The sequence below is a fragment of the Caretta caretta genome, chromosome 10, assembly GCF_965140235.1.
Source record: "Caretta caretta isolate rCarCar2 chromosome 10, rCarCar1.hap1, whole genome shotgun sequence".
In the NCBI taxonomy this organism is placed as follows: domain Eukaryota; kingdom Metazoa; phylum Chordata; order Testudines; family Cheloniidae; genus Caretta; species Caretta caretta.
The window spans coordinates 60546528-60570522 of NC_134215.1; the positions used below are offsets into that span (position 1 = coordinate 60546528).

General features: G+C 39.7%; 1 protein-coding gene across 1 annotated transcript; it reads left to right on the forward strand.

Annotated features, from left to right (window-relative positions):
- The first annotated feature begins 858 nt into the window (after positions 1-858).
- On the forward strand, positions 859-20362 carry RSL24D1 (ribosomal L24 domain containing 1). Its single transcript, XM_048867134.2, has 6 exons — positions 859-1022; positions 5675-5788; positions 11964-12036; positions 15477-15540; positions 16721-16806; positions 18275-20362. The coding sequence occupies exons 1-6, from the start codon at positions 942-944 to the stop codon at positions 18346-18348; spliced, it is 492 nt and encodes a 163-aa protein (XP_048723091.2). The 5' UTR covers positions 859-941; the 3' UTR covers positions 18349-20362.
- The last annotated feature ends 3633 nt before the right edge of the window (positions 20363-23995 follow it).

Consider the following 23995-nt stretch of genomic DNA (forward strand, 5'->3'; position numbering starts at 1 on the left):
TAATGAGATTTTAGTTTCACATTTTGTTAAACCGTTAAACATCTGAGAAAATGTTATACATTTTTTTAATGAAGTTGAAACAGCATCTCAGTTGTTTTATGTTGTTTAATTTTTTAAAACTTCAGCTGATTGTTTTAAACTTTTGTTTATGCCCTGATCCTACAGAGACTTAAGCATGTCAATGGGGCTATTTAGGCTTTGCATGATCAGGGCTTTAGATATTATTAATAATCATCCATCATCTTAATTACAGTAATGGCAAGGGACCAGCCAAGATTGGGGTGCCATAATGCTAGGTGCAGGATAAACACAGAGCAGAAGATAGTTCCTGCCCCAAAGAGTTTACAATCAACATTTTGTTGTATTTTTATGCCATTCAACTATATTTTTATCTCAAACAGTTGGGAAAATTACCAATTTAATTCTTTAAAAAACAACACCTTTTTCATTGACGCAGAGAGCAATTATTTGAATTAAATGAAAGTTGGACCCTGTTTCTTGATACATTTGGACAAAGAAATGCTGAGCTAGCTCAGATAATGCCGGACTTCCATTCCACCGAAACTTGCTGCTATTCCCTCCAGCCTCCTGCCCGCTCCTGCCTTCATGTCTTTTCTCCTCAATGGTCCTTTGCCTTTTTGTATTTGTTTCTGAAGATTAATTTAAAAATTAACCACAAAAGCCCCCGCTGTACATTTAATAGCCTTGGATTTTCCTTTGCTGATAACTGGCTCCTGTGGGCACTGGGCTGAGCCATGGTCATGAACAAGCAGCAGGGGGCGCTGTGAACAGTTCACGTCGCTCTCCCTCACGGAGGAGACGCTCTATCCGGAAGGGAGCATTATAGCTACACTTCCGGTCAGGTGTATTCGGTCACTTCCCGCGGCGCGGCGCGGCGTGGCCAGGCGGTTGGGTGCCGGGAGGGTTCAGTCGGCAGCAAGATGCGCATCGAGAAGTGTTATTTCTGCTCCGGGCCCATCTACCCGGGGCACGGGGTCATGTTCGTGCGGAACGACTGCAAGGTCGGGGCGGAAGGCGCGGCCCGGGCGGGGGGGGGGGTGTCGCATCGCCACTCGGGGTTGGTCCAAGCCCAGCCCGCGTAGGGGCCCACACAGCCTGGGGCGGGGGCAGGCCCGTCTGAGGACCGGCTCCGCTCTGGCGGCGGGCTCGGGAGACCCGGCTCTAGCCCGTTAAAGCGCAGCCTGGGCTGGCCGTAGCCCCGCAGCCGGGCGGCCCGTGACGCCTGCGGGCGCTCCCCGTCCGCTCCCGCCCGGCTGCCGTGTGCTGAGAGCGCGGGGCTTGGGGGGGTTTTTCCCAGTTCACACGGGCGCACTTGCACTCGTTCTAGGGGAGCTGGCGTGAGTCGACAGAGCGCGGGCGGCGGTGGCCTGGCTGAGCCCTGGGCTTTTCAGCCCTTCCCCCGCCCCTCCCCCCCTTTGCAGACCCCTACACATTTTCAAATGGAGATGCGGACTGCTTTGAAATCTTCGCCGTAGTCCGCGGCCCCCTAAGGGTGCGCAGACGGTAGGTTGAAAACCACGGGTTTAGCCATGCGGCCTACGTGCTCGCAGGGTTTAGGATGTCAGAGCTCGGCCTGGCTAAGCCCTGCTGTCACTGCCTCTGCTACAAGTACTATTTATACGTGAGTTAGCTCTCCTCAGGAATCACACCCCTTGCTCCTATTGTAGATGTAGTCCAAAATTAATTAAGGTAAAATCTTTTCTGCCCAGCCAAAACTGAAAGTACTTGTGTGGCAAAATGTAAATATCAGCATTTGCTCTATTGTAAAGACCAGTGTTGGACTAAAAATGCTTGACCCATTGAGGTCCTGATTCAGCAGAGCTCTTAACCGTGTGCTGAAATACTGTTTTAAAGTTTAGTAGATGTTTATGTTCAACTGAAACCATTAGAATTTAGGCATGTGCTTAGGTGCCTTTCTGAATTGGGGCCTTAAAGATGAAATTAAGTTCTAAAAAGTAGTTTAGTATTTTTTCTCTGTACCTTTCAAAGCCTGACTATTTTTATGTGTGGTTGGGTGCTTATCCTGTAAGAAAAGCATTCACTCTAGGACTAAGTGACCTGTATAGAAAATTCATGGAACAGTTTTAAGGTTTTGTAGTTACTTCTGTGCGTGATAATTTAATAATCCTGTTCCCTGCAGCTTTTTGACCATCAGTTTGTTTAAAGGTAATTCCTGTATAGATGCGTGCATGTTCCCAGCAGACTGTAACTGAAGATACTGTGAAAAACAGAGTAATGTGACTTTGTAAAATAAAACAAAGTAAAAATAATGTTCTAAAGCTCATACTAACTTGAATAATACCATCATTGCAGAAGATACATTGACACTTGTATTATTTATCCTGTTCAGTATCTTTCTATAATGATTTACATGATCTAGTGATATATTAATCTCATTTTGCCAAATCCTATTGAATATAATGGTGCATACAGACTGTCACAACAGGATTTTGTGAAATAAAACTGCACTCAGAATTATGCATTTGTTATACATGCAACAGCAGAAACCTATTATGCTAACTTAATATTTCTGTGCAAAGATCCATTGAAACAGTACAAGTACCTTACTCATTACACTGAAATTTTATGTTTCAATAGTAAATATTCTGTATTCATTACTCTGCAAGAAGGTTAATGAATATTTATTCCATTAAAATTCTATTCTGTGGATTGTAGACCAGAGTTTAGACATGTGATCTGAACTAACCAAAATGAAGTTTATTTTTCAAAATTATGAAAAGGATACCCTGTAAATCTTAATAGCTATATTTAAGTTGAAATTACCAAAACACACCAGGGCTGTTACACAAGTAACTTGCTGTAAATGCAACCCCCACAACCTCAAAGTGGGGAATGGTCTTTGTCTGGGCTGGTAGGGAAATTTGACAGTGGCTTTCTTAAGGATCACCTCTTGAGAGAGGCAAGTGCGAGGTGGTGACAGGGAAGCATCACCTGAGCTGGCAGGTGGGTTTATGTTGCTTAGGTAAGCCATTGGCCTCTCCCCACTTATGGGAGGGTATATAAACCATGTCCCTCCTGCCTGAGCCTTCTTTCGTGCCCAGATTAGCAGCTCCCACCCTGGGAATAGCAAAGGACCAGTTGTTTTGGTCTGCTGTGGTGTTGTAAAGTTCCTTTTTTGCACTGGGAAGAAATTTTTCCCTCGCTACCAGACTGACCAAGGTGGGGCATTTGTGTGTTTTTTTTTTTTTTTTTTTGCCAGAATGGGCATGAGGAATGCACTGTATTTCCTAATCTCTGGTAGATCCTTCAGGTTCAGACTAAGGCTCATTGGCTGTTCGGTGTGGTTTGGCTTCCATGAAAGCTAAAATTTCTGTCCTATACTTAATAACTTTAGTTTCATTGGTACTTTTCATTATAAGGAAAAAATAATGCTGATTCTTTAAATTGGCACTGAATAGTGCCAGTAGAGTAACATAACTAAGATTGATTTCAGAGTAACAGCCGTGTTAATCTGTATTCGCAAAAAGAAAAGGAGTACTTGTGGCACCTTAGAAACTAACCAATTTATTTGAGCATAAGCTTTTGTGAGCTACAGCTCACTTCATCGCATGCATACTGTGGAAAGTGTAGAAGATCTTTTTATATACACACAAAGCATGAAAAAATACCTCCTCCCACCCCACTCTCCTGCTGGTAATAGCTTATCTAAAGTGACCACTCTCCTTACAATGTGTATGATAATCAAGGTGGGCCATTTCCAGCACAAATCCAGGGTTTAACAAGAACGTCTGGGGGGGGGGGGGTAGGAAAAAACAAAGGGGAATAGGTTACCTTGCGTAATGACTTAGCCACTCCCAGTCTCTATTCAAGCCTAAGTTAATTGTATCCAATTTGCAAATGAATTCCAATTCAACAGTTTCTTGCTGGAGTCTGGATTTGAAGTTTTTTTGTTGTAATATAGCAACTTTCATGTCTGTAATCACGTGACCAGAGAGATTGAAGTGTTCTCCGACTGGTTTATGAATGTTATAATTCTTGATGTCTGATTTGTGTCCATTTATTCTTTTACATAGAGACTGTCCAGTTTGACCAATGTACATGGCAGGGGGGCATTGCTGGCACATGATAGCATATATCACATTGGTGGATGTGCAGGTGAACGAGCCTCTGATAGTGTGGCTGATGTTATTAGGCCCTATGATGGTGTCCCCTGAATAGATATGTGGGCACAGTTGGCAACGGGCTTTGTTGCAAGGATAAGTTCCTGGGTTAGTGGTTCTGTTGTGTGGTATGTGGTTGCTGGTGAGTATTTGCTTCAGGTTGGGGGGTTGTCTGCAGGCAAGGACTGGCCTGTCTCCCAAGATTTGTGAGAGTGTTGGGTCATCCTTCAGGATAGGTTGTAGATCCTTAATAATGCGTTGGAGGGGTTTTAGTTGGGTGCTGAAGGTGACAGCTAGTGGCGTTCTGTTATTTTCTTTGTTGGGCCTGTCCTGTAGTAGGTAACTTCTGGGAACTCTTCTGGCTCTATCAATCTGTTTCTTCACTTCCGCAGGTGGGTATTGTAGTTGTAAGAATGCTTGATAGAGATCTTGTAGGTGTTTGTCTGAGGGGTTGGAGCAAATGCGGTTGTTTCGTAGAGGTTGGCTGTAGACGATGGATAGTGTGGTGTGGTCAGGGTGAAAGCTGGAGGCATGTAGGTAGGAATAGCGGTCAGTAGGTTTCCGGTATAGGGTGGTGTTTATGTGACCATCGTTTATTAGCACTGTAGTGTCCAGGAAGTGGATCTCTTGTGTGGACTGGACCAGGCTGAGGTTGATGGTGGGATGGAAATAGTTGAAATCATGGTGGAATTCCTCAAGGGCTTCTTTTCCATGGGTCCAGATGATGAAGATGTCATCAATATAGCGCAAATAGAGTAGGGGCGTTAGGGGACGAGAGCTGAGGAAGCGTTGTTCTAAGTCAGCCATAAAAATGTTGGCATACTGTGCGGCCATGCAGGTACCCATAGCAGTGCCGCTGATCTGAAGGTATACATTGTCCCCAAATGTAAAATAGTTATGGGTAAGGACAAAGTCCAGCCACCAGGTTAGCCGTGACATTATCGGGGATAGTGTTCTTGACGGCTTGTAGTCCATCTTTGTGTGGAATGTTGGCGTAGAGGGCTTCTACATCCATAGTGGCCAGGATGGTGTTATCAGAAAGATCACCGATGGATTGTAGTTTCCTCAGGAAGTCAGTGGTGTCTCGAAGGTAGCTGGGAGTGCTGGTAGCGTAGGGCCTGAGGAGGGAGTCTACATAGCCAGACAATCCTGCTGTCAGGGTGCCAATGCCTGAGATGATGGGTACCCGCATGGTCCCACAGAAATGGCCCACCTTGATTATTATACACATTGTAAGGAGAGTGATCAGTTTAGATAAGCTATTACCAGCAGGAGAGTGGGGTGAGAGGAGGTATTTTTTCATGCTTTGTGTGTATATAAAAAGATCTACGCTTTCCACAGTATGCATCCGATGAAGTGAGCTGTAGCTCACGAAAGCTTATGCTCAAATAAATTGGTTAGTCTCTAAGGTGCCACAAGTACTTCTTTTCTTTTTATAACTAAGATTAACATCCGAGTTATTTTGGATGGGGTGGGCAATAATGTCCTTTTATTATAGAAGTTTTTTCTGTTTGTATTTAATCTTTCTTTAGGTCTTTAGATTCTGCAGATCAAAATGCCACAAAAACTTTAAAAAGAAACGAAATCCCAGAAAGGTCAGATGGACCAAAGCCTTCCGAAAAGCAGTTGGTAAAGAACTAACAGTGGTAAGTGCTTGGTACTGCTGTGCTACTAAAGAATTTAAACACACTTCTATGTGTGTTTAAGTCCTGGCCAAGAATAAAAACAAAACATGAACATTACACGTGCAATACTCCAAGTGCCATAGCCAGGCAAGTCACGGTGTGGAAGTGCTTGTGTGACCCCAGAGACAGTGAGAACAAAATCAGTGCTTTAAAAATACAATTTGGTCTTTCCATTTTCTCAGTAATAAAGCACAAATATGCAGCATGCTTTTCTTTGAAAGTTTAAAACTAGCCATTCTTTACTCTTCACCCTGAAATTTGCCTTTCTAATTAGGCTTCTGTATTTTCAGTTTAAATGTGTTGTGCTTTCTTCTTGCTTGATAACATTGAATTACTGTGAAAATAAATAGATATAACCATTATTTTTATTCTTCATGGCACTCCTAATCATTTAGAATCAAAAAGGATTGTCTGACATGTGAAGAATAATGTAGTAGTAGTTGTAGCTTTAAACTTTATGGTCATAAACATGCAGTCTCTGTGATAAGAATGGCTAATCTTATCACAGATAATGATGCTGTGAAGTGGCAAAGAACTGCCCATTTTGCTTGAATCACTTTTAATCGTAAGACTGTACATTAATTTAAATTTCGAGATGTTCTGTTCCCAATTTATCAAGTAAATGCCTGAGCTTCCACACTACTGTGAGTCACAGACTTGGAGATTCCTTTAAAATCTGTTAGTTTAAAAAAAATTCCTCAAACCACACATTCAGCAGTAAAAACAAATGGAAATTAGTTTTACAGAGGTTTCTTTTTCTGGGTTTCTGGCTTTCCAGACGTACAGGGGCAGCAAGGCCCAAAGCCCCGTGAAAAAGGTTTGTTCTCCATTGCTGAGAGGGATGGGCAGCATGGACAACAGCAACATAGTATTTTGCACTTCTGTAGCATCTTTCATCCAATGCACTCAGAGTATTTTACAAATGCAAATTAAACCTTGCAACCCACCTGTAAGTTATGTATCACCTCCTTTTTTACAGAAATCAAAACAAAATGCAGAGATGGTTTGTTTGGCTTTTTGCAAGTCATTCAGTGACAGATATGGGGGTAGGGTGCAGAAGTTCTTAATTTTTCTTGAACATAGGCATTCACAGAGGCCTGGTCTACCCAGAACTTTTGTACTGGTACAATTATGGTGGTTAGACTATACTAGTATAACTGTATCCACACTGGCCAGGGGAAGGGCAGTTGTAAAGAACTATGTGGGTATAGTTAAAGCAGTACAACTTTTTTGTGCAGACAAGTCCTAATTAAGGAGTGAAAATTTTAAAATTACTGCACCTGTTATTGATTGGGGATGCAAATGACAACTTGGATGAGTACACTGGTGTCCGCAAATCAGGTAGTTACACGTATACAGCACTTTTATCTATTGTACCCACATTTGATAGCATGGATATTTGAGTGTTTACTCATGGGGTTGGTTGTGTGGGCAGGTGTCATATCAGAGAAAACTAACACGCCTACCAGTTTGTTCTTATGCCTGTCATTAACTGGTCCGCTCATCAAGTTCTAGACTTTCAGTGCTTCATGTGCGGCAGTTATGATGATGCAGTTTTGACGAACATCTTACTTACGCTTTCCTCAGACTCAAAACTTATTTATTGGAAAAGAATATTTCCCTTGTTTACTTTCATTTTAGCATTTTTCCCCATGTAATATACTTTTTGTTCTGAAGCATCTTTAATTTAATCTGTAGACTGTATAGATTTCTCAAGTGTAAGGCAGTTAACTTTGTTGATCTTTCTCTCTAAGGAGAGAATTATAAGAAGAATCTTCCCCCACAAGGATTCTTTCATTTTCCAAGCATGAAATAGATTTTAAAAAAAAGTTAAAAGAATTTCAAGACAGATTTACTTCCCTGGGAGAAATTGATTAAATATGCATACATGGTTAGGACAGTCCTTGAATAGAGGATTATTGGGATTTTATTAGCTTTTATTAACAGCAAAATAAGGATGCTCAATACTTTTTGGCACTGTTGGTGACCTACTGCTGTCTATGTAACTTCCCTGTGGATATTATTGTGCAGTTAGCCAAGAGTGTGGTTTTTAATGTGCCTGCCAGACATAATCTTTAGGCAGCCATGTAATAACTGGGTCTTCTGAAGAGGTGCTGTGTGTTACTATACTGTTAAAAACTAATTTAGAATTACTGGGTGTGGGGGTTTTTTTAGGTGTTTTTTTTTGTTTGAGATCCCTGAGCTGATGGAGTAGGAAGAATGGTCAGAAGATCTTAGTTGGTTCTGTTCTCACATTCTCTTAAGCTCTTCACTTCAGATTTTAGGCTTAACAGTATCCTAACAGAAGCTGACATTATTCTAATTATAAAGAAAAGGAAAAACAAAAATTAAAAAGGAAACTGTCAAATATAAGGCCAAGTTATAGTATATTGTAGATGAAAGCTCTATTTAGATCTAAAGGGTTCCTGTTATTAGGGAAAATAAACTGAAAAGAGGTGGAATCGTCTACAGAGTCATGGCTAGCACCAGAACTACCTATCAAAATACCACTAAAATATATGTGCTGAACTGAACATTAGCCAGTCAGTATTTAGCTGTTTTTTTAGCATCGCCAGCAGCAAATGAATGTTATTAGCTGTAATGTAATCAGCAACTGGACAGTGCTGTGTGTACCTTTTTAGGAGCACTTCTGGGGTGCTGAGAGGCTTTTGCAGCCACTTTTTGCTTAGAGGGTGTTCAGATCTCTGGTACTAACATATGATGATTTTCTCCGGGGATTTCTTGCCGCTGTACTTAGACTGGATGGAACATCTATTAATGCTTACTTTTTGGGGCTGTCTTTCTGAGTGGCATTTGATCAGCTAGTCTGGGAATACTCATGAGAAGTTTTTCCTCAGTATAGTAGAGGAGAGACTTCCTGAGACAGCTGTATAAAACTTTTTGCAGTTCTAGTTGGTGTCAGTTAAGGCTACTCAGAATAATTTAGGACATAACAAAATACTTGTCTTTGTACTTCTCATCCTCTCCCCTTTCAGAGCTTGGGTTGTTACCAGGATTCTTGGTTCAGAATTAAACTGACCAGATTGTCTTTAGGACCTACATTTAGACTACTACTCCTGGCATTTCTAACTCCTGACCTAATTGATCGATCTAGTCCAGGTTGTTGCATTTTGATTTCTGAAAATTCCCCAAGTTCAAGTAGACTGGAGCCACCCAGAACTTTTTCTACCTCCCTTGAATATAATTTGGGTTTAAGTCTTACTTTCAAAGTACCAAGAAGGATCACTATGAAAAGTTGCAAACTGCTTCCTAACTAACTTTTCTGTACAAATTGCTCTTAAAGCTTAGTAATGATATTACAAGTTTTTAGAACCCCAGGAGATTTCTCTAGGTTTTTCTTGTCTTTTGAAATGTCTGTAGTCTGACTTGATCAGGTGTTTAATGGTGATCTTATGGCTCCTGCAAAACCATTGGGTTCATGTTCCTTGCTTCTTTTATTGAGAAGTTAGTCTTGTAGTTAAAGCATAAAATCGAGCGCGGAGATCTGGATTCTCTCTCTGATTCTTGCCATAGATGACCTATGTAACCATACCTCTCTTCAGCTTCTGTAAAAAGGGGTCTTGCATACCTAGCAAGGGTGTTGTGAGCCTTAATTTTTTTGCAAAGTGTGTTGCAATCGTTGGCTGAAAGGTGTTATAGGTGAGCAAAGTATTTCTTTTCACTGTTTAGGTGGTAACTGAAAAGACAATGACATGGACAAAGCATAAAACAGTTACTCTGTTCTGCTTTTTTCTAGAACTAGCTTCACTCAGTGTCCTTCTCCCCAGCTCCAAAAAACAAAACTCACTCCTTGCCTCCCAAACCTATAGTCCTTCACCCAAAATGTTAATATCTTACTCTTGCTTCTTAAGTTCACTGCACAAACATGATTTTTGGCAGAAGGATGTAATGTAAATTACATCTACATAGACAATAAATAATTTAGAATGTTTCTCCAAGCAGTAAGCAATCTGAAGTTGGTTTGGAAAGAGAATAGGATAGTTACCAATTAGGAATGCAGTTCCTGGGTGTTGAGGGTCTGCAGCTCTAACTGTTAAGAGCCATAGCAAAATGATTTGGCCTTTAGCACTCTGCATTCTCTCTTCTTGCTGTTAAGATGTTTATCAAATGAAGATGTTCAAATACAGAGGAGTTTAAAGGATTGGTATTTTCTTTACAGCTTAACTTTGCAGTTCCAGCTAACAGATAAAAAAGGAATTTTTTTGTCTTCCAGTGTCTTTAAAACTGACCTTCAGTAAGATTTTTTTCAATGAAGATTGTGAATGATGTTAAATTGTGTGAGACCGTTTACAAGCGGTGCTTTGGCATTTTTCTGAGAACTATCTGGAAACAAGCAAATGATATATTAGACTCCGTGAATAGCCATCTGATACCATTTTTAGTTATTTTGTTGTGCGTAACTACCTGGTGCTGACTCAGGAGAACTGCTGCCCACTCTGCTCTCCGTTCAAACCAAGTTTTCTTTGTTTAAAATGGTGACTTGTCCCTGACTAACAAAAACGTGAGGGTTACGGCCAATATGTTTGCTCTTTGGAGGGTGGTAGTGATGTGGGGTCCCCAAAATCTCCATCTCAAAACCATGAATAAACCCTGTCCTACTGATATTTGAGGGAGGGAGCGCCACAGGGCACTCTCTTAGCAACAGCATGGAGTGGACAGGTAGTAGAAGGTAGCCCAGCTATTGCCACACTGGGCAGAGATGCTGCTATGGTGCTCTTAGTAGCTGGTCAGGATGGAGCTCAACAGAATTAAATGCCACTGACCTCCAGATACTTCATCACTGGGGGAGCAAGGCAGGTGTGGATGATGCCCATCCTACATCAAGATGTGTAGCAACAGCCATGTGGAGAGTGAGAGGAGAGAAGAGAATAGGTAGGTCCAGAGACAGCCATGCAGGGATTACTTTGTGAGGGAGGAAGGGGCCTGCTGGGAACTAACCACTTAAAAAAAGTCGTGATTGCTGTGTGTAGGATATGTTAGAGGTGGTGGGAACAGGGAAAACCATGTCAAACAGTCTGTGTTGGCTGTTCTCCTTCCCTCTGCTTGCAGTCAGTGTGCCCCTTTGAAGCACAGCAGGTGATGTCTGTATAGTTCAACTCTCACAGAAGAAGGAATCCTTTGCTTATCTGAAGGCGGAGAGGGTCGGCTCAAGCCTCCACATCTCCAAAACGGGGCTGTCCCATAGCAGTGGAGAAGTCAGTGATTGTGTTTTCAGTGAGATGAAGGGAGGATAAGGGCATAGAGGTCTGTTTGGCAGTGGTTCTCTATTTCTCTGCAGACAACTCGCTGTGGTGATTAATATATAGAGGGTTAGTGCCCACCTAGAACCCCCTGCATAAGGCAATCTGTTTGCTTGCCTGCTTCCTCTTGTTAAATATCTTTGTGAGAGGTGTTTCTCTCATGCCTATTTTCTCCCCTATCTTGTTAAATTAACACAGTAACATAGCATAGGTCAGAGTGCATAGTTCTGCCTCTTAGCATTACTGCCTGCTGCTGCTATGAGAGTCTTCTATGGCAGTGCTACTCAAAGTGGTGGTCCGCAGACTGGTGGTGGTCTGCGAGCCATCAGCTGCCGGTCTGTGCGCATATTGGGGAAAAAAATTGCTGGTCCCCCACATCAGATAGAGCAATGCTTCTCAAGCTATCGGTTCCTTCTTAGCCATCACAACAGGGCTCTGGGATTATTCACCCCCTGCCAAGACTCAACGTTACCTCAGAAAATGATCATATTGGGTAATTTCTGGTCTTCACCCCTGCTTTGGGCGTTCAGGGGAGAAAAGGGGTACTTCCCTTTAAGACCTGACACAAAAGTATATTTTTAAATATTAAGTTTAGAATTCAATGATATGTAGCAGAAATTAGTATTGAGAGCTGCTAAGATGTTTTGTATTTAAATTTTTTTGTTTTAGGTCTAGAGAAATGTCTATAATAGATTATATATCTTGTTCAATCATATTGTCAGATAAAATGAAGGGAGTTTTATGTTGAGATCCTTTAGATTTCTTTTCACAAATATAAATTGTGGATATTTATGCAGCTACTTGTTCCTAAAACTATGTATTGCCCACTTACTGTGTCTCAATGTAAGCTGTATTCGCTTTCCTTTTTTACACAGGATAATTCATTTGAGTTTGAAAAACGTAGAAATGAGCCAGTGAAATACCAGAGAGAGCTGTGGAGCAAAACCGGTAAGTCACTTTAGGAAATGCCAGCTTTTGTAGAAGACTAGCTGGGAATAAGCTCTTCTATCCATGTACAGTTGTCAGAAGACTTTAAACCTTGATGTTCATATTTATAATTAGTCTTTTGTAAATACTAGAAACCTGAAAAGAGATTTATTTTTAAATGTGCCCCAACCTAAAACAGGAATTTTTGTTCTGCCTCCCAGCTGCACATCATTGATATGAAATGGATTAGTCTTGGTATTCTCATAAAAAAATAAAATGTAATTTTTCATTATAATCTAGATAGACCTGTCCCATATGATTGATGCCTTTTATGGTAAATGAGTCCACACGTTTTTTCCACTTAATTTGTAAAAAGGGTAATATCAAACTTGATAGGGACAACTCAGCACTAAAACTAAGATTCTGCTCGGATTACAGATATACTTTGTTTTCTGCTTCCATTTTTACAAAACAATAGTAATAGAATATGATTGTCTTATCACTCTATATAATGGTGCTCAGTTATCAACTGTAATCATAAATTACAATATTTATTTGCCTTTGTAAATCATTGTCATTCACAGAACTTTAATTACAAAACAGTTTTCATAGGTATATAACTCTGCAGTAAAACACATTCTCCTGTTTGAAACTTGATGTCTGTTTTGAGGCATTTTTGAATACCTAATTTCAGAGCAATCTGATAAATTGACTTTTATACGTATAACAGTTCTTTAAAATGCTTTTACTGATGTTGGAATGACTTTTGTATGTGTTCGTTCTTAAAACCAGCTTAAATTTTTTAAAATGCAATCTGGAAAGCAAGTAATGTGTAACATGTTAAGTCGTTAATGCTCTTCATTCTTAGGCATTTTTAATACGTATTACACAAGTTCCAAATACATAGTTACACAATAGATCACCATAGCTCTGAAGATTTATAGCTTTCTACCAGAAATGTTCTTGTCCTTGTTAGTTTTTTAAAACAAACAATTTGACCAAAAGACTTTGTCAGGAATGCCAATAAAAAGCCAGAAAATTAAGGAGATTGGACATTGCCTATTGCATTTGAGGGAGAAGTATGATGGTGGGAATTAAAAATGGAGTACCACTCTAAAAACTCTGACTTGGTCTGTGTTCAGCATTTTGTCACAATCCTATTGTTAGGAGCACAGGATTTGCCATACAAATCAGATCATTGATCTTTCATGTTCACGGACCTGGTTCTGACTGGATCCCTCAGATGGAAGTGAAGAAAAACCCATCATGCATTGGTCTAATGGTTTGTTTATGTGCATGTGAAAAAAAAAAAAAGCTTCATTCCTCCAGCAATCAGATGACAAATCTCATGCTTCAGGGTGATTACCCTTAGATGTGAACCTACGCAAGTTGCTAGTAAAATTGTCCAGACCTTTTAAAATTCATGTAAATTACTTAACTCTTTGCTCCTGTGATGGTGTGATGTTAAGTAAATATATTTTTAAAAATTAATATTAAGTTTTGTTAAGACTTAAATAGCTAATTTTGCAATTGTTTCAACAACAAAATAGTAAATAGTTGAAGAGAATCGTGATTCAAAAATGTGCTGTTCCTTTGTCTGAAAAGTCATAACTGCCAGGACTCCTGCTTCATTTTCTAATGACTCACCTTAAGTGTTTCCACAATTATATTTAGGTTCCTGTGTAAATATGTATTACATCTTTGCTAGTAGGTACCTAATGTTCAGTCTGTTTGCACAAGTAGTCCATTTTTTCAATAAAAAATTTCCACTCCCAACAGCAAGCAGTTGGTGAGTTTCTGTTTTAAAAATAAGCGCTACGTTACTTGTCACTTATAACATGATCTCAGAGTGATGCTTAGGTTGTCTTTGCATTGTTTACATTTTAAAAAAAGTTAGTATGTTACTGTGAGAGCATATTTGCTCTGCAGAGTTTGTTGGTATACTTGTGCTGCCTATTCAATTTACAGCACCGTCAATCAAGCCCTAGGTTTGATTGAGCAGTCATTTGTAAACCTCATCAATTATAGGTAAGAGATTTGGGAGTGGAAGGAGAGCATATTTTACTGGAATTATGCATCTGTAATCTTGGATTAACCTGATCTTCCTTATATTGGTTTTTTGTTTCACATCGCTGTTCAAAAGAGTTCAAACTTTTTGGGTGGTCAGGCTGTGGGCAGGCATTGGGTTTCACTTTGTCCTTATTTTTTTGAAGAACTGTTAGAGCAGTGGGTTCGCAAACTTTTTTTGTTGTGGACAACTTGAAAATTGCTGAGGGTCTCAGCAGGCCACTTGATGATCTTTGCAAATGTTGTTTGTACCATTAGCTAACTATTATAAAGCGCTTTGGATAAAAGCGCTGTATTAAAAAAATAATTAACTTTTTTTGTTCTACAAACAAAAGCACACTCATATTTTAATATCAGTAGCCATACCTTTTTAATGTGATAGATGTGCCCTCTCTCCCCCACTGCGGCAGTCTGTGAGCTGGGGCTGGGAAGGAGGTGGGGGGTCTCTCCCCTGCCACACTAGCCACAGAGCTGAGGCTGGGAAGGAGGGCCATCTCTCCCCGGCAGCCGCAGTCCTAGAGCTGGGAAAGCAGTCTCTTTCTCCGGCTGCCGCAGCCCTGCACATCCCAAATTCCCCCCACCCACTCTTCTCACCCCACTACCTCATCCCACCTTCCCCCTTATTTCCCCCAAGGCCACCATCTCGCCTTACATGTGCGTCTTCTCCAGGGTCCAGGCACCTAATTAGTGGAGCCATGCCTGCCTTCATTCTCTTGTGTGCGGCAGCCAAGGTGCGCACCTTAGAGGGAACTATCCATGGACCACCTGAATGGAGCTCAGTGGTCCACGGAGCACAGTTTGACAACCTCTGTGTTAGAGAATCAGAGTATAGAATCAAACTGCATTCTTATCCACTATATTAGTGTTTGAGTGATTCTGTCTCCTGCTGTCTTTTAAAGCTATGCTGTCCTGTTCTTTTGATCCCATTGATTCTACACTAGTTTGAAACAAAATATAGCAATCATGATAACTTTGTGGTATGTGAGACCATCATTTATTTTTAAGTTAGGAAGAAGTATTATTAAGGGGGAAAGGGTAATGACATTTGGATAATGGTGAACTAGAAACAAAAGTCCTCCATTGTGAGAAAGGATGGAAGGGATAAGAGAGAGGTTGTATAGACAAAGTGGAAACTTGAACTGAAATTTTAAAGTAAAATTGATGATAGTTTCTAGCTACAGAATAGTATCTGTCAGTACTACATTGCAAAGAGAACTTCTCTGTTATAATTGTTAGATGTTTCTTTTATTCTGGGTTCTGTGCATATTAAGGAACACATTATAGTAAAATGTGCCTTTAAAACAGTACTAGTTAAATTGTTTCAGGATGTTAATTAGATTATCAAACATACATGTTTAAAAATATTTAAAAACTCTGTTTTTTGTTTGTTTCAGTTGATGCAATGAAGAGAGTGGAAGACATCAAACAAAAACGCCAAGCTAAATTTATCATGAACAGGTGAGAAGGATTTGCAGTAGCACTTAAGAAATCCCAGTCAGGTTCTGGGTTGCATCATGCTGTACAGGCATGCTGCAAAGAGATAGCCCTTGCTCCATGGAGATGATGCTCGCAAATTTTAAATGGCTGTTTGCTTCTTACACACGAACGGTAGTGCAAGTATTATTAATTTATTATGTGTAGCACAGTAGTACACAGGAGAGTCATGGACTAGGACCATGCTAGGCGTTGCAATAACACAACAAAACAGTCCTTGCCCCAAGGAGCATACAGTCTAAGTTTAAGGCAACAGACAGCAGATGGAAACAGACTGGGGAATACAAGAAAACAAAGACAATATTGGTCAGCATGGTAACACACTAGGAAGCTTGAGAAATGAATCTACATAATGCTGACTGTTCAAGGGAAAGGAGGTCTTGCCAAACATTAGGAGCTGTATTCTGATATTTGGAGGAAGGTGGGGGAAGACTTGTTTGTTGTTTGAGGTTTCCAAAATCTGAATAAACTTCTCATAGTTTGAAACTTTCTTTCGTTGTCATCCCGTTGCATCAGTATTTATTGGATTCTATTTAAGTTGTAACTGCCACTATAATTCCCGAATGGACTCTGAGAGAGATGTGGAATTTCATTAAGACTTAATACACATGCTTAAGGCTACGATTTAGTCGTGGGTATTTGTAGTAAAAGTCATGGACAGGTCACAGGCAATGAAAAAAATTCACGGCCTGTGACCTGTCCGTGACTTGTATTCTATACCCCTAACTAAATCATAGTGGGGGAGGGGGCTGCTCTCAGGGGGTGGGCCAATGGCACCTGCTGCTGGGGGCCACTGAGTAGTGGCTACCCCTGAGGCCGCCCACCTGCCGCAGCTCACACAGCCCCCAGGATTGCTGCTCAGGTGGTCCCCATGGCCAGCCACAGCTGGCTGTGGGGCTACTCCAGCAGTGGCTGGTGTGGCTGTCCCTGGGGCCACCTGAGCAGCTGCCTGGGCAGCCCTGGGGTCAGCCACACCAGTAGCTGTAAAAGTCACGGAGGTTGCGGAAAGTCACGGAATCTGTGACTTCTGCAAATTCCGTGACAGACACAGAGCCCTACACATGATGTATATACATTTATTTAAAAAAAAGAAAGTAAGCTTTAGTATATAATCTCCAAATAATAACCCCCCCCTTATTCTCAGATTAAAAAAGAGCAAAGAACTGCAGAAGGCACAAGACATCAAAGAAGTCAAGCAAAACATACACCTTGTTCGGGCTCCACATGCCGGTAAGAACTGGATTTATTTAATCCTTGGTTGGATAGTTCATGTATAATTATTTTGAGCAACATCCATCATTTAATGAGCCAGATATAATTCCCTTCTCACTCCTTCTCCCACAAGAACAACTTCACCCATGGCAGACAGAATTCCATCAGTGTCTGTTACCTATTCAAATTCTACAGTATCAAAATACTCGTTATATGTCTGGTCTCCATCATTTTAAAATCAGTCGTTGGCACACATTGAGCACATTGTAGTTACTACATCTGTACAATGTCAGACTTCTTGAAATGTTGGACTCAATAGCAAATAATCCCTTTTGAGGAAGTGACATTTTATAATTCAGTTGTTTGCAGTGTTGTAGCCATGTTGGTCCCAGGACATGAGAGAGACAAGGCGGATGAGGTATTATCTTTTATTGAACCTCACTCATCTTGTCTTTCATTCTATAATTGAGTGTTTGTAATGACATCTCAAATGCAAATGTTTATTAAACTTAATGTGATACAGCTAATTAACTAGACAATTCAAAAATAGGTTGTTAATATTAACCAAAATGTATCTGGTGAATGCATAGATACAAATTTATATTCTCCATTACTGAGCAAACTTTACATTTTTCTTGGTTCCAATTGAGTTACAGTTGGAAAAATGTGTTCCTCCTAACTGGTTTTCTGCTGGTCCAAAATTTTTTAACTACGAATACTAGATTATGCATTAAAAGTTATTGGTAAAATAGATTGTGTAGACATTGTCTTATTTGTGAATTTTGTTTTATTCTTAGATATGGTTTTTACAGGATATGTTTTCAAACGATCTCCATCTTTTGCATACAATTAGGCACACAACTACCCTTACATAGAATGGAGAGCAGCTGAATATTTGTCTATTAATGCCTTGAAAAAATTGATCTTGGGGGATGTTGATTTGATATATTATAAAATACTATTATATTTTATATGGTAATGTTAATATAATCCATTACAACAAATTGTCTATAATATTGTAGCTGTCTTCTGTGTGGTGCTAACAGTGGGCAGTGTAAAAGAGCATAGTGCTTTTGCCTACATTTCTCTCCGCTTTAATCCTCCCCTTGGTGTCCTTTTTGCTGGGACAGTTCTTCTAAATCTGGAGAAGTGAGCAGGAGCCTCTCAGTTTTGCTCCCTTTACCAAAGGAGTGGTTCATACTACTGCATGAAGTTCTGATTGATACTGCCAACTGGTGAAAGTCCATGGTACTAGATGAGGGGAATGTTCAGTGTATTATGCGAAAGTGAAGCTGATTTTAGTTATTGCTTTAAAGTAATGACAGCTTTCTCTTTTTGTTAAAACCTCTTTATCAGTATGGCTAGCTGATGATAAAGGTCATAATAAGTGTGTGTTAACTTGATTGCTGTAATTTGAGAATTCCCTCTAGACAATTTTTGTTAAGTGTATTCAGTTAAAATGCTTGATTTGTCTTTTCTTTTGAAGGCAAAGGAAAACGGCTGGAGGAGAAAATGGTTCAGAAATTGCAAGAGGATATAGCTATGGAAGAAGAGTCCTAAAAACCTTGTCCCTTGTCTCTTTCTTTGTTTCTTTCTTTGTTTCTTTCTTTCCCTCCTCAACTTACTTACGGTTTTTTGACTCGCCTTTTCAGAGTTCTGACTTGTGCATTATTGATTCTTCTGATATTTGTTCATTGAAATGAAAGGTGATTAAACACACCCTAGATGCACATCTGTCTTCTGTGTGTGTGTGTGTGTGAGAGAGAGAGAGAGAAGCACCAGACATTATTTCATTATATCTTTTAAGGGAAGGTACTCTCTTAATTCTTTATTGGGAGAAAAATACACTTTACTGAGCAAAAGTTATTTTGCAAGTCATCCAATACTATTTGTAATTATAAAAATGAGGCAATTGGTATGAAACAGCTGTCCTGCAGACGATAGTTTTGGACAATACTTTTTGTAATTCTGTAATTATACAAAACCTTATTATCAGTGATGCATAACATAAAGCCTTTCATTTGAGATAATATATACCTCGTTATTGTCCGGGGGGGACAGTGTAATTTACCTTTTATCTAGCTAATAATTCGTGGTATAATTGGCTTCAGTTGCAGTTTTCCTCAGTGGACTTTTGCCCAAGGCTTTTCTAATTTGGTATGCCATACCCCTCCAGGGGTGTGTAAATTGCATCTTCGCACCTACAAGGGACGGCAGAATCACATTTTATCTATATTTACTACAGTGGAACCTTAGCTTTTTACTGTATGCCAGTAGGGGAAAATAGGCTGCTTAAAATGTAACAATGGAAAGTGTTTTTGTGTATTTTTCCTTCCATATTTAAAAGAACTCTTCCTTTAGGACAGTCTATTAGAGCAACTAACACCGATGCAAGTTTTACTGTTTGGAGAAGGCTGCTGATAGAATGTTGGCTTCCAGTTTAAAGACTGGAACCATCACCTGTATAACCACTGGAACTCGAATCTGTGCCAGAAAACCAGGCTAGTTCAAATATGCAATAAATATAACTTTTTACCATGTATAATGTAACTTAACACTTTTGTAATTATGTTGACAGAAAAATTGTTTTAAAGTATAGGTATATTGGATATTCTTAGTAGTATTTTCTTCATCCAAAGTGTTGTTAGTGTTGCACTCAGATAAATAACTTTCAATGGACAACTATTTATCTGCACCATGATTAGGGAAGCCTTTCAAAAACACTTTAAGTATTATTTACTTTCTTGTCACTGCTAATTATACTGAAAAATCATAATTTGCAGTTTCATTCCTGTTGTTAATAGGAGGTAAATTCAATTGGAAAACTACCTTATTTTAAAAATGTATATACCTGTATGCTGTTTGTTTTAAATTAAAATAGAATTACAGTTTGTACTTTCAAAAAGAGACTGGGGAAAACTGATGTGCATGGATTCAAAAATGTAGATCCACTTGAATTAAATGTCAACTTAGAATATTCTAAACGCTAACACACTCAGTTTCAACTGCTGCTAAAACATATAATTTAAAATTAGATAAATAACAATTGCGGGAGTTTGACACGAAGGTAAAGTTTAATTGTAAGATTTGCTAAACTGTGATACACAGTGGCAGCATAAACTTGATGATCAGTGCCTTGGCTGACTGATATGAATTGTATTTGCTATCTAAGTGCTAATTTTTAATACTGTCTGACAATCATTTGACAGATGAGCCAGGGGTATGCTGATAGGGTGAAATCAGTTACGTGCTAAAATACACTTTCGAATGAAGATGAGTGCTCAGACTCCACCAAGGCAGAGAATATTTTCCCTTTGAAAGGTACCAGCATGTCCATTTTTGAGCATTGGGCACATGCAAATTAAGTATCCCTTTATATATGTTTAGATTGTTCTTTAAAATGCTGCATTTCTGATATCTTTGCCCTATATCAAATAAGAAATTAAGCAGTTTGTGTATGTTTGGGGCAACAAAACAGTGAACCTAATCAAATATGTTAAAATACAATTGTAAGATGTAATTTGATGCCTGATCTAAAGTATATACTAATAAAGGGATTCCAATTACACAAAAATACACTGACTCACCTTTTTGGGAAATCTTACAGAAACTTGCAGGAAAAGACTGAGAAAACTGGGTGCTATTGTTTTGAGAGAAAAAGTTCTGCTTTATGAGGTTTTTATTCACTCTGGTTTTATCAGAAAGTTTGTAAATAAGACTAGGCCGTGCTAAAGCTATTGCTAATGATTTTTCTCTTAGAAAACTTGCTTTTGTGAATGAATCAGGGGAAAGGTAATTTGTTTTAATATTGGGCTGAAGATGATGGAATTGCTTCCCGAGATGACAGGTACTGCAGGGACTCTGGCTGCAGTCACTGCAAGAGCCTCAAGGGCTCTGGTAAATCCTAGTTATAAACTAGAAAAGGATTTAAACTCTCTCTTGTCTGGTACAGCAACTCTTAAGGCAGAGATTAATTTTATTAGTTGGATTACAGATCTGTGACTATTTCTGTGTTATTTTTAAAAAGGAAATTCTGATTTCTCTTTAGCTACACAAACTAAGCTAGTTTTCTGTGGGCCAGAGTTTAGTTTTTCAATTTGATATCTGCCATAACAGTGAACTTGCACTAGAAAAAATTGTTAATGGGGAAAAAGGACCTCACAGGTTAGATGTAATACTTTAGGGCCAGTCTACACTGGCAGCACTTTAATATGCCCTGTGTGGTTGCGGCACAGCGCTAAAAAAACCACTTCAACGCGGGGCGTAGCTCCCAGCACTGGCGCTTTACAGCGCTGCAACTTGCTGCACTCAGTGGGGTGTTTTTTCACACCGCTGCGGGAGAAAGTTGCAGCGCTGTTAACTGCCAGTGTAGACAAGCCCTTCGTTACTGTAACACTGTAGAGCAGTGGTTCTCAAACTTTCTGCTGGTGACCCCTTTCACATAGCAAGCCTTCGAGTGCAACCCCCTTTGTAAATTAAAAATACTTTTAAAATATATTTAACACCAGTATAAATGCTGGAGGCAGAGTGGGGTTTGGAGTGGCGTCTGACAGCTCACAGCCCCCCACGTTTTATCCTTGCGACCCCCTGGGAGGTCCCGACCCCCAGTTTAAGAACCCCTGCTGTAGAGCTTAGTTTTATGGAGTATTTCTTTTCAGAGTGCATCAGGCCATATTGGTGACATGCAAGTTGGATCTAATTCATGACAGGGGATGGATAGTATGGTGTTTTTCAGGGTGCACTTAAACTCAGATTTTGCTTCCTGTGCAGGTATAAAGAACATCTGAAAATGGAAATAGTGTAGTTCTGTGCTGGGAGTGAAGGGGCTGGTGCGAGGAGCCCCTGCTGGTGCACAGGGGTTCACAATATAGCAGTGTGCAGCAGCAGTTTAGGGGAGCCCAACCTTATATATGGTGTGTTAGGGCAGAGGACTTTTTTAGACTTCAGATTCTGCTTTAGCTCTGTGCACCGGGGAAGTTGATTCTTCCACCCGCTTTTGACTTTCCCTCAGATGCTTGAGGGCAATTTTGGTACCTTAGTGAATGCACTTTTAGATTCCAAAATAATACATTTCTAAAAACCACCTGTCCTCTCCCCCCCCCCCCCCACGCCCCCCCCTCCCCCAACTTAAAGGGATGCATGAAAGAAAGCCATTAAAGAACCTTGGCTTCAAATTCCAGATATCTGAACATACTGGTGTAAATTCATTAAATAATTGTATTGCCAGGGTTCTGTAGGCAAATACAGCATGTGTATTCAGAAATAGCTCACACAGCTTGCAGATTGGAGCCTGCTTTAATGAGAGAATATGAGAGAGAACACTGGGCTCAATCTTTTTTTTTTTTAAGGACTCATGGGTAAGGCTACGTTTTAATCACAGGTATTTGTAGTAAAAGTCATGGACAGTAAACACAAATTCATGGCCTGTGACTTGTCCATGACTTGTACTATATACCCCTGACTAAATGGGGGGGGGCGGTGTCCTGGAGGGTGCCACGGGTGCTCATGGGGGGGCAGCCTGGGGGGGCGCACTGTGGTTGCTGGGAGTGGGGGCAGCCTGGTGGTGCTGCAGATGCTGCACCTCTGTGACAGTCTTATTCATGAGTCTGTGTCCATGATGACCGGTTTCAGAGTGGTAGCCATGTTAGTCTGTATCAGCAGAAAGAACGAGGAGTACTTGTGGTTAAGAGTTGGTATGGCAACCCTCATTTTTTCACTGTGTGTGTGTGTCTTTCTACTGTATTTTCCGCTGCTTGCATCTGATGAAGTGGGCTTTAGCCCACGAAAGCTTATGCTCAAATAAAATTGTTAGTCTCTAAGGTGCCAACAGTACTCCTCGTTCTTTCTAGTGTCCATGATCATTTCCCACGTCTCATTTATTGCCTTGTGCAATATAGCACCTGTTTTTGCCAATTTTAAATAATTTACCCATATTGTTTTCATCCATGTTAAACCAACAATCAAATTCTCGCTCGGAATTTAGGCACTAGTTTGCTCAAACTATTTAATCAGTCAGAGTTATTCCTGGGAGGATGATTGCCTCGAAAATATAGTCTTAGATGATTAAATCGTGCTTGTATGTATAGCCAATTTCTTATGCAATGATTTTTAAAAGGATACATTTTAAAATAAAACACAGGCTTTAATATTAAACTCAATCTGTGGAAGAATTTTTCTCTAGAGAGCTTGACTTTATTAAAAATTCACTTTTTTACCCAATAAATACTAACTCACTGAAGTAAATTTACAGCTCAAGCTATGCCTAATGCTGCTATATAGAATAAAAGAAAGTTTCAAAGTGTTTCATACAGTAGGAATACATTAATTGTTCTGACAATATTATAAAGCTAGTTCCTGACTGCACTGTTGTATTATACCAGTCATAATAGCAAAATCATATTTATTTTTTTGCATGTTCTTATGGTTTACAAATAAAGGGCCAAGTATTTAAATGGACACATGCAAAAATAGCACATGTACTTTTGCATGTTCCAATTCAGACAAATAAGTAGCCTAATTTGTGCTTATAAGTCAGTTTGTGCATTGAAAGGGCAAATCTGGCATCTGCCAGAGGGAACACATTTTGTGTACACTCTTTTGAATATTTGTTCTTAAAAGGATTAAATTAAGCAAAATGAGTGGAAATTACCCTGATACTGGGAGTCATGAGTTCTTGGATTCTAATTCTGTCACTGATTTCACTGAGTTGGATAAAATTACTTTTCCCTCTCTGCCTCAGTTTCACCATCTCTGAAATCTGTGTACTTTGTGCCATTTATCACTCATAATCATTAAGGGGGATGTTTCCCTATTTCACAATCATGTTGTGCGAGTTGTTTGTATAGAGTCTTGAAGATGAAAAGTCTAAATGCTAAGTTTCATTCTCTTCAAATGGAGTAAAATATTAGTTTTATAAGGCAGGTGCCATTCAAGAACCAGTATATGAATCCCAGCTTATGTTTGCAGTGTTGACCTTCAGTGGCTTGTTTTAAATTAGTTGTTTTGTATATTAAATGGTATAATATATATCCATAGTTTTATTGTCCGTTTATCTACAAATAAGACTACCTGTGGGCATTTTAAACTGAGGTAATTGGGATAGTTCATACATGTGTGCTTTTGTGCAGTAGTTTTAATTCATGATTGTTAAGATCTTCTATAATTGTCTGTCTAAAGGAGTCATGGGTCAGTGAAGAAGATCCAAAAT

Excerpts from the sequence above, each read along its gene's own strand:
- RSL24D1 (XM_048867134.2), top strand. The coding sequence starts at position 942 with ATGCGCATCGAGAAGTGTTATTTCTGCTCCGGGCCCATCTACCCGGGG. Across the intron at positions 12,037-15,476 it reads AGAGCTGTGGAGCAAAACCG|TTGATGCAATGAAGAGAGTG; the intron begins GTAAGTCACTTT and ends TGTTTGTTTCAG. Across the intron at positions 15,541-16,720 it reads GCTAAATTTATCATGAACAG|ATTAAAAAAGAGCAAAGAAC; the intron begins GTGAGAAGGATT and ends CCTTATTCTCAG.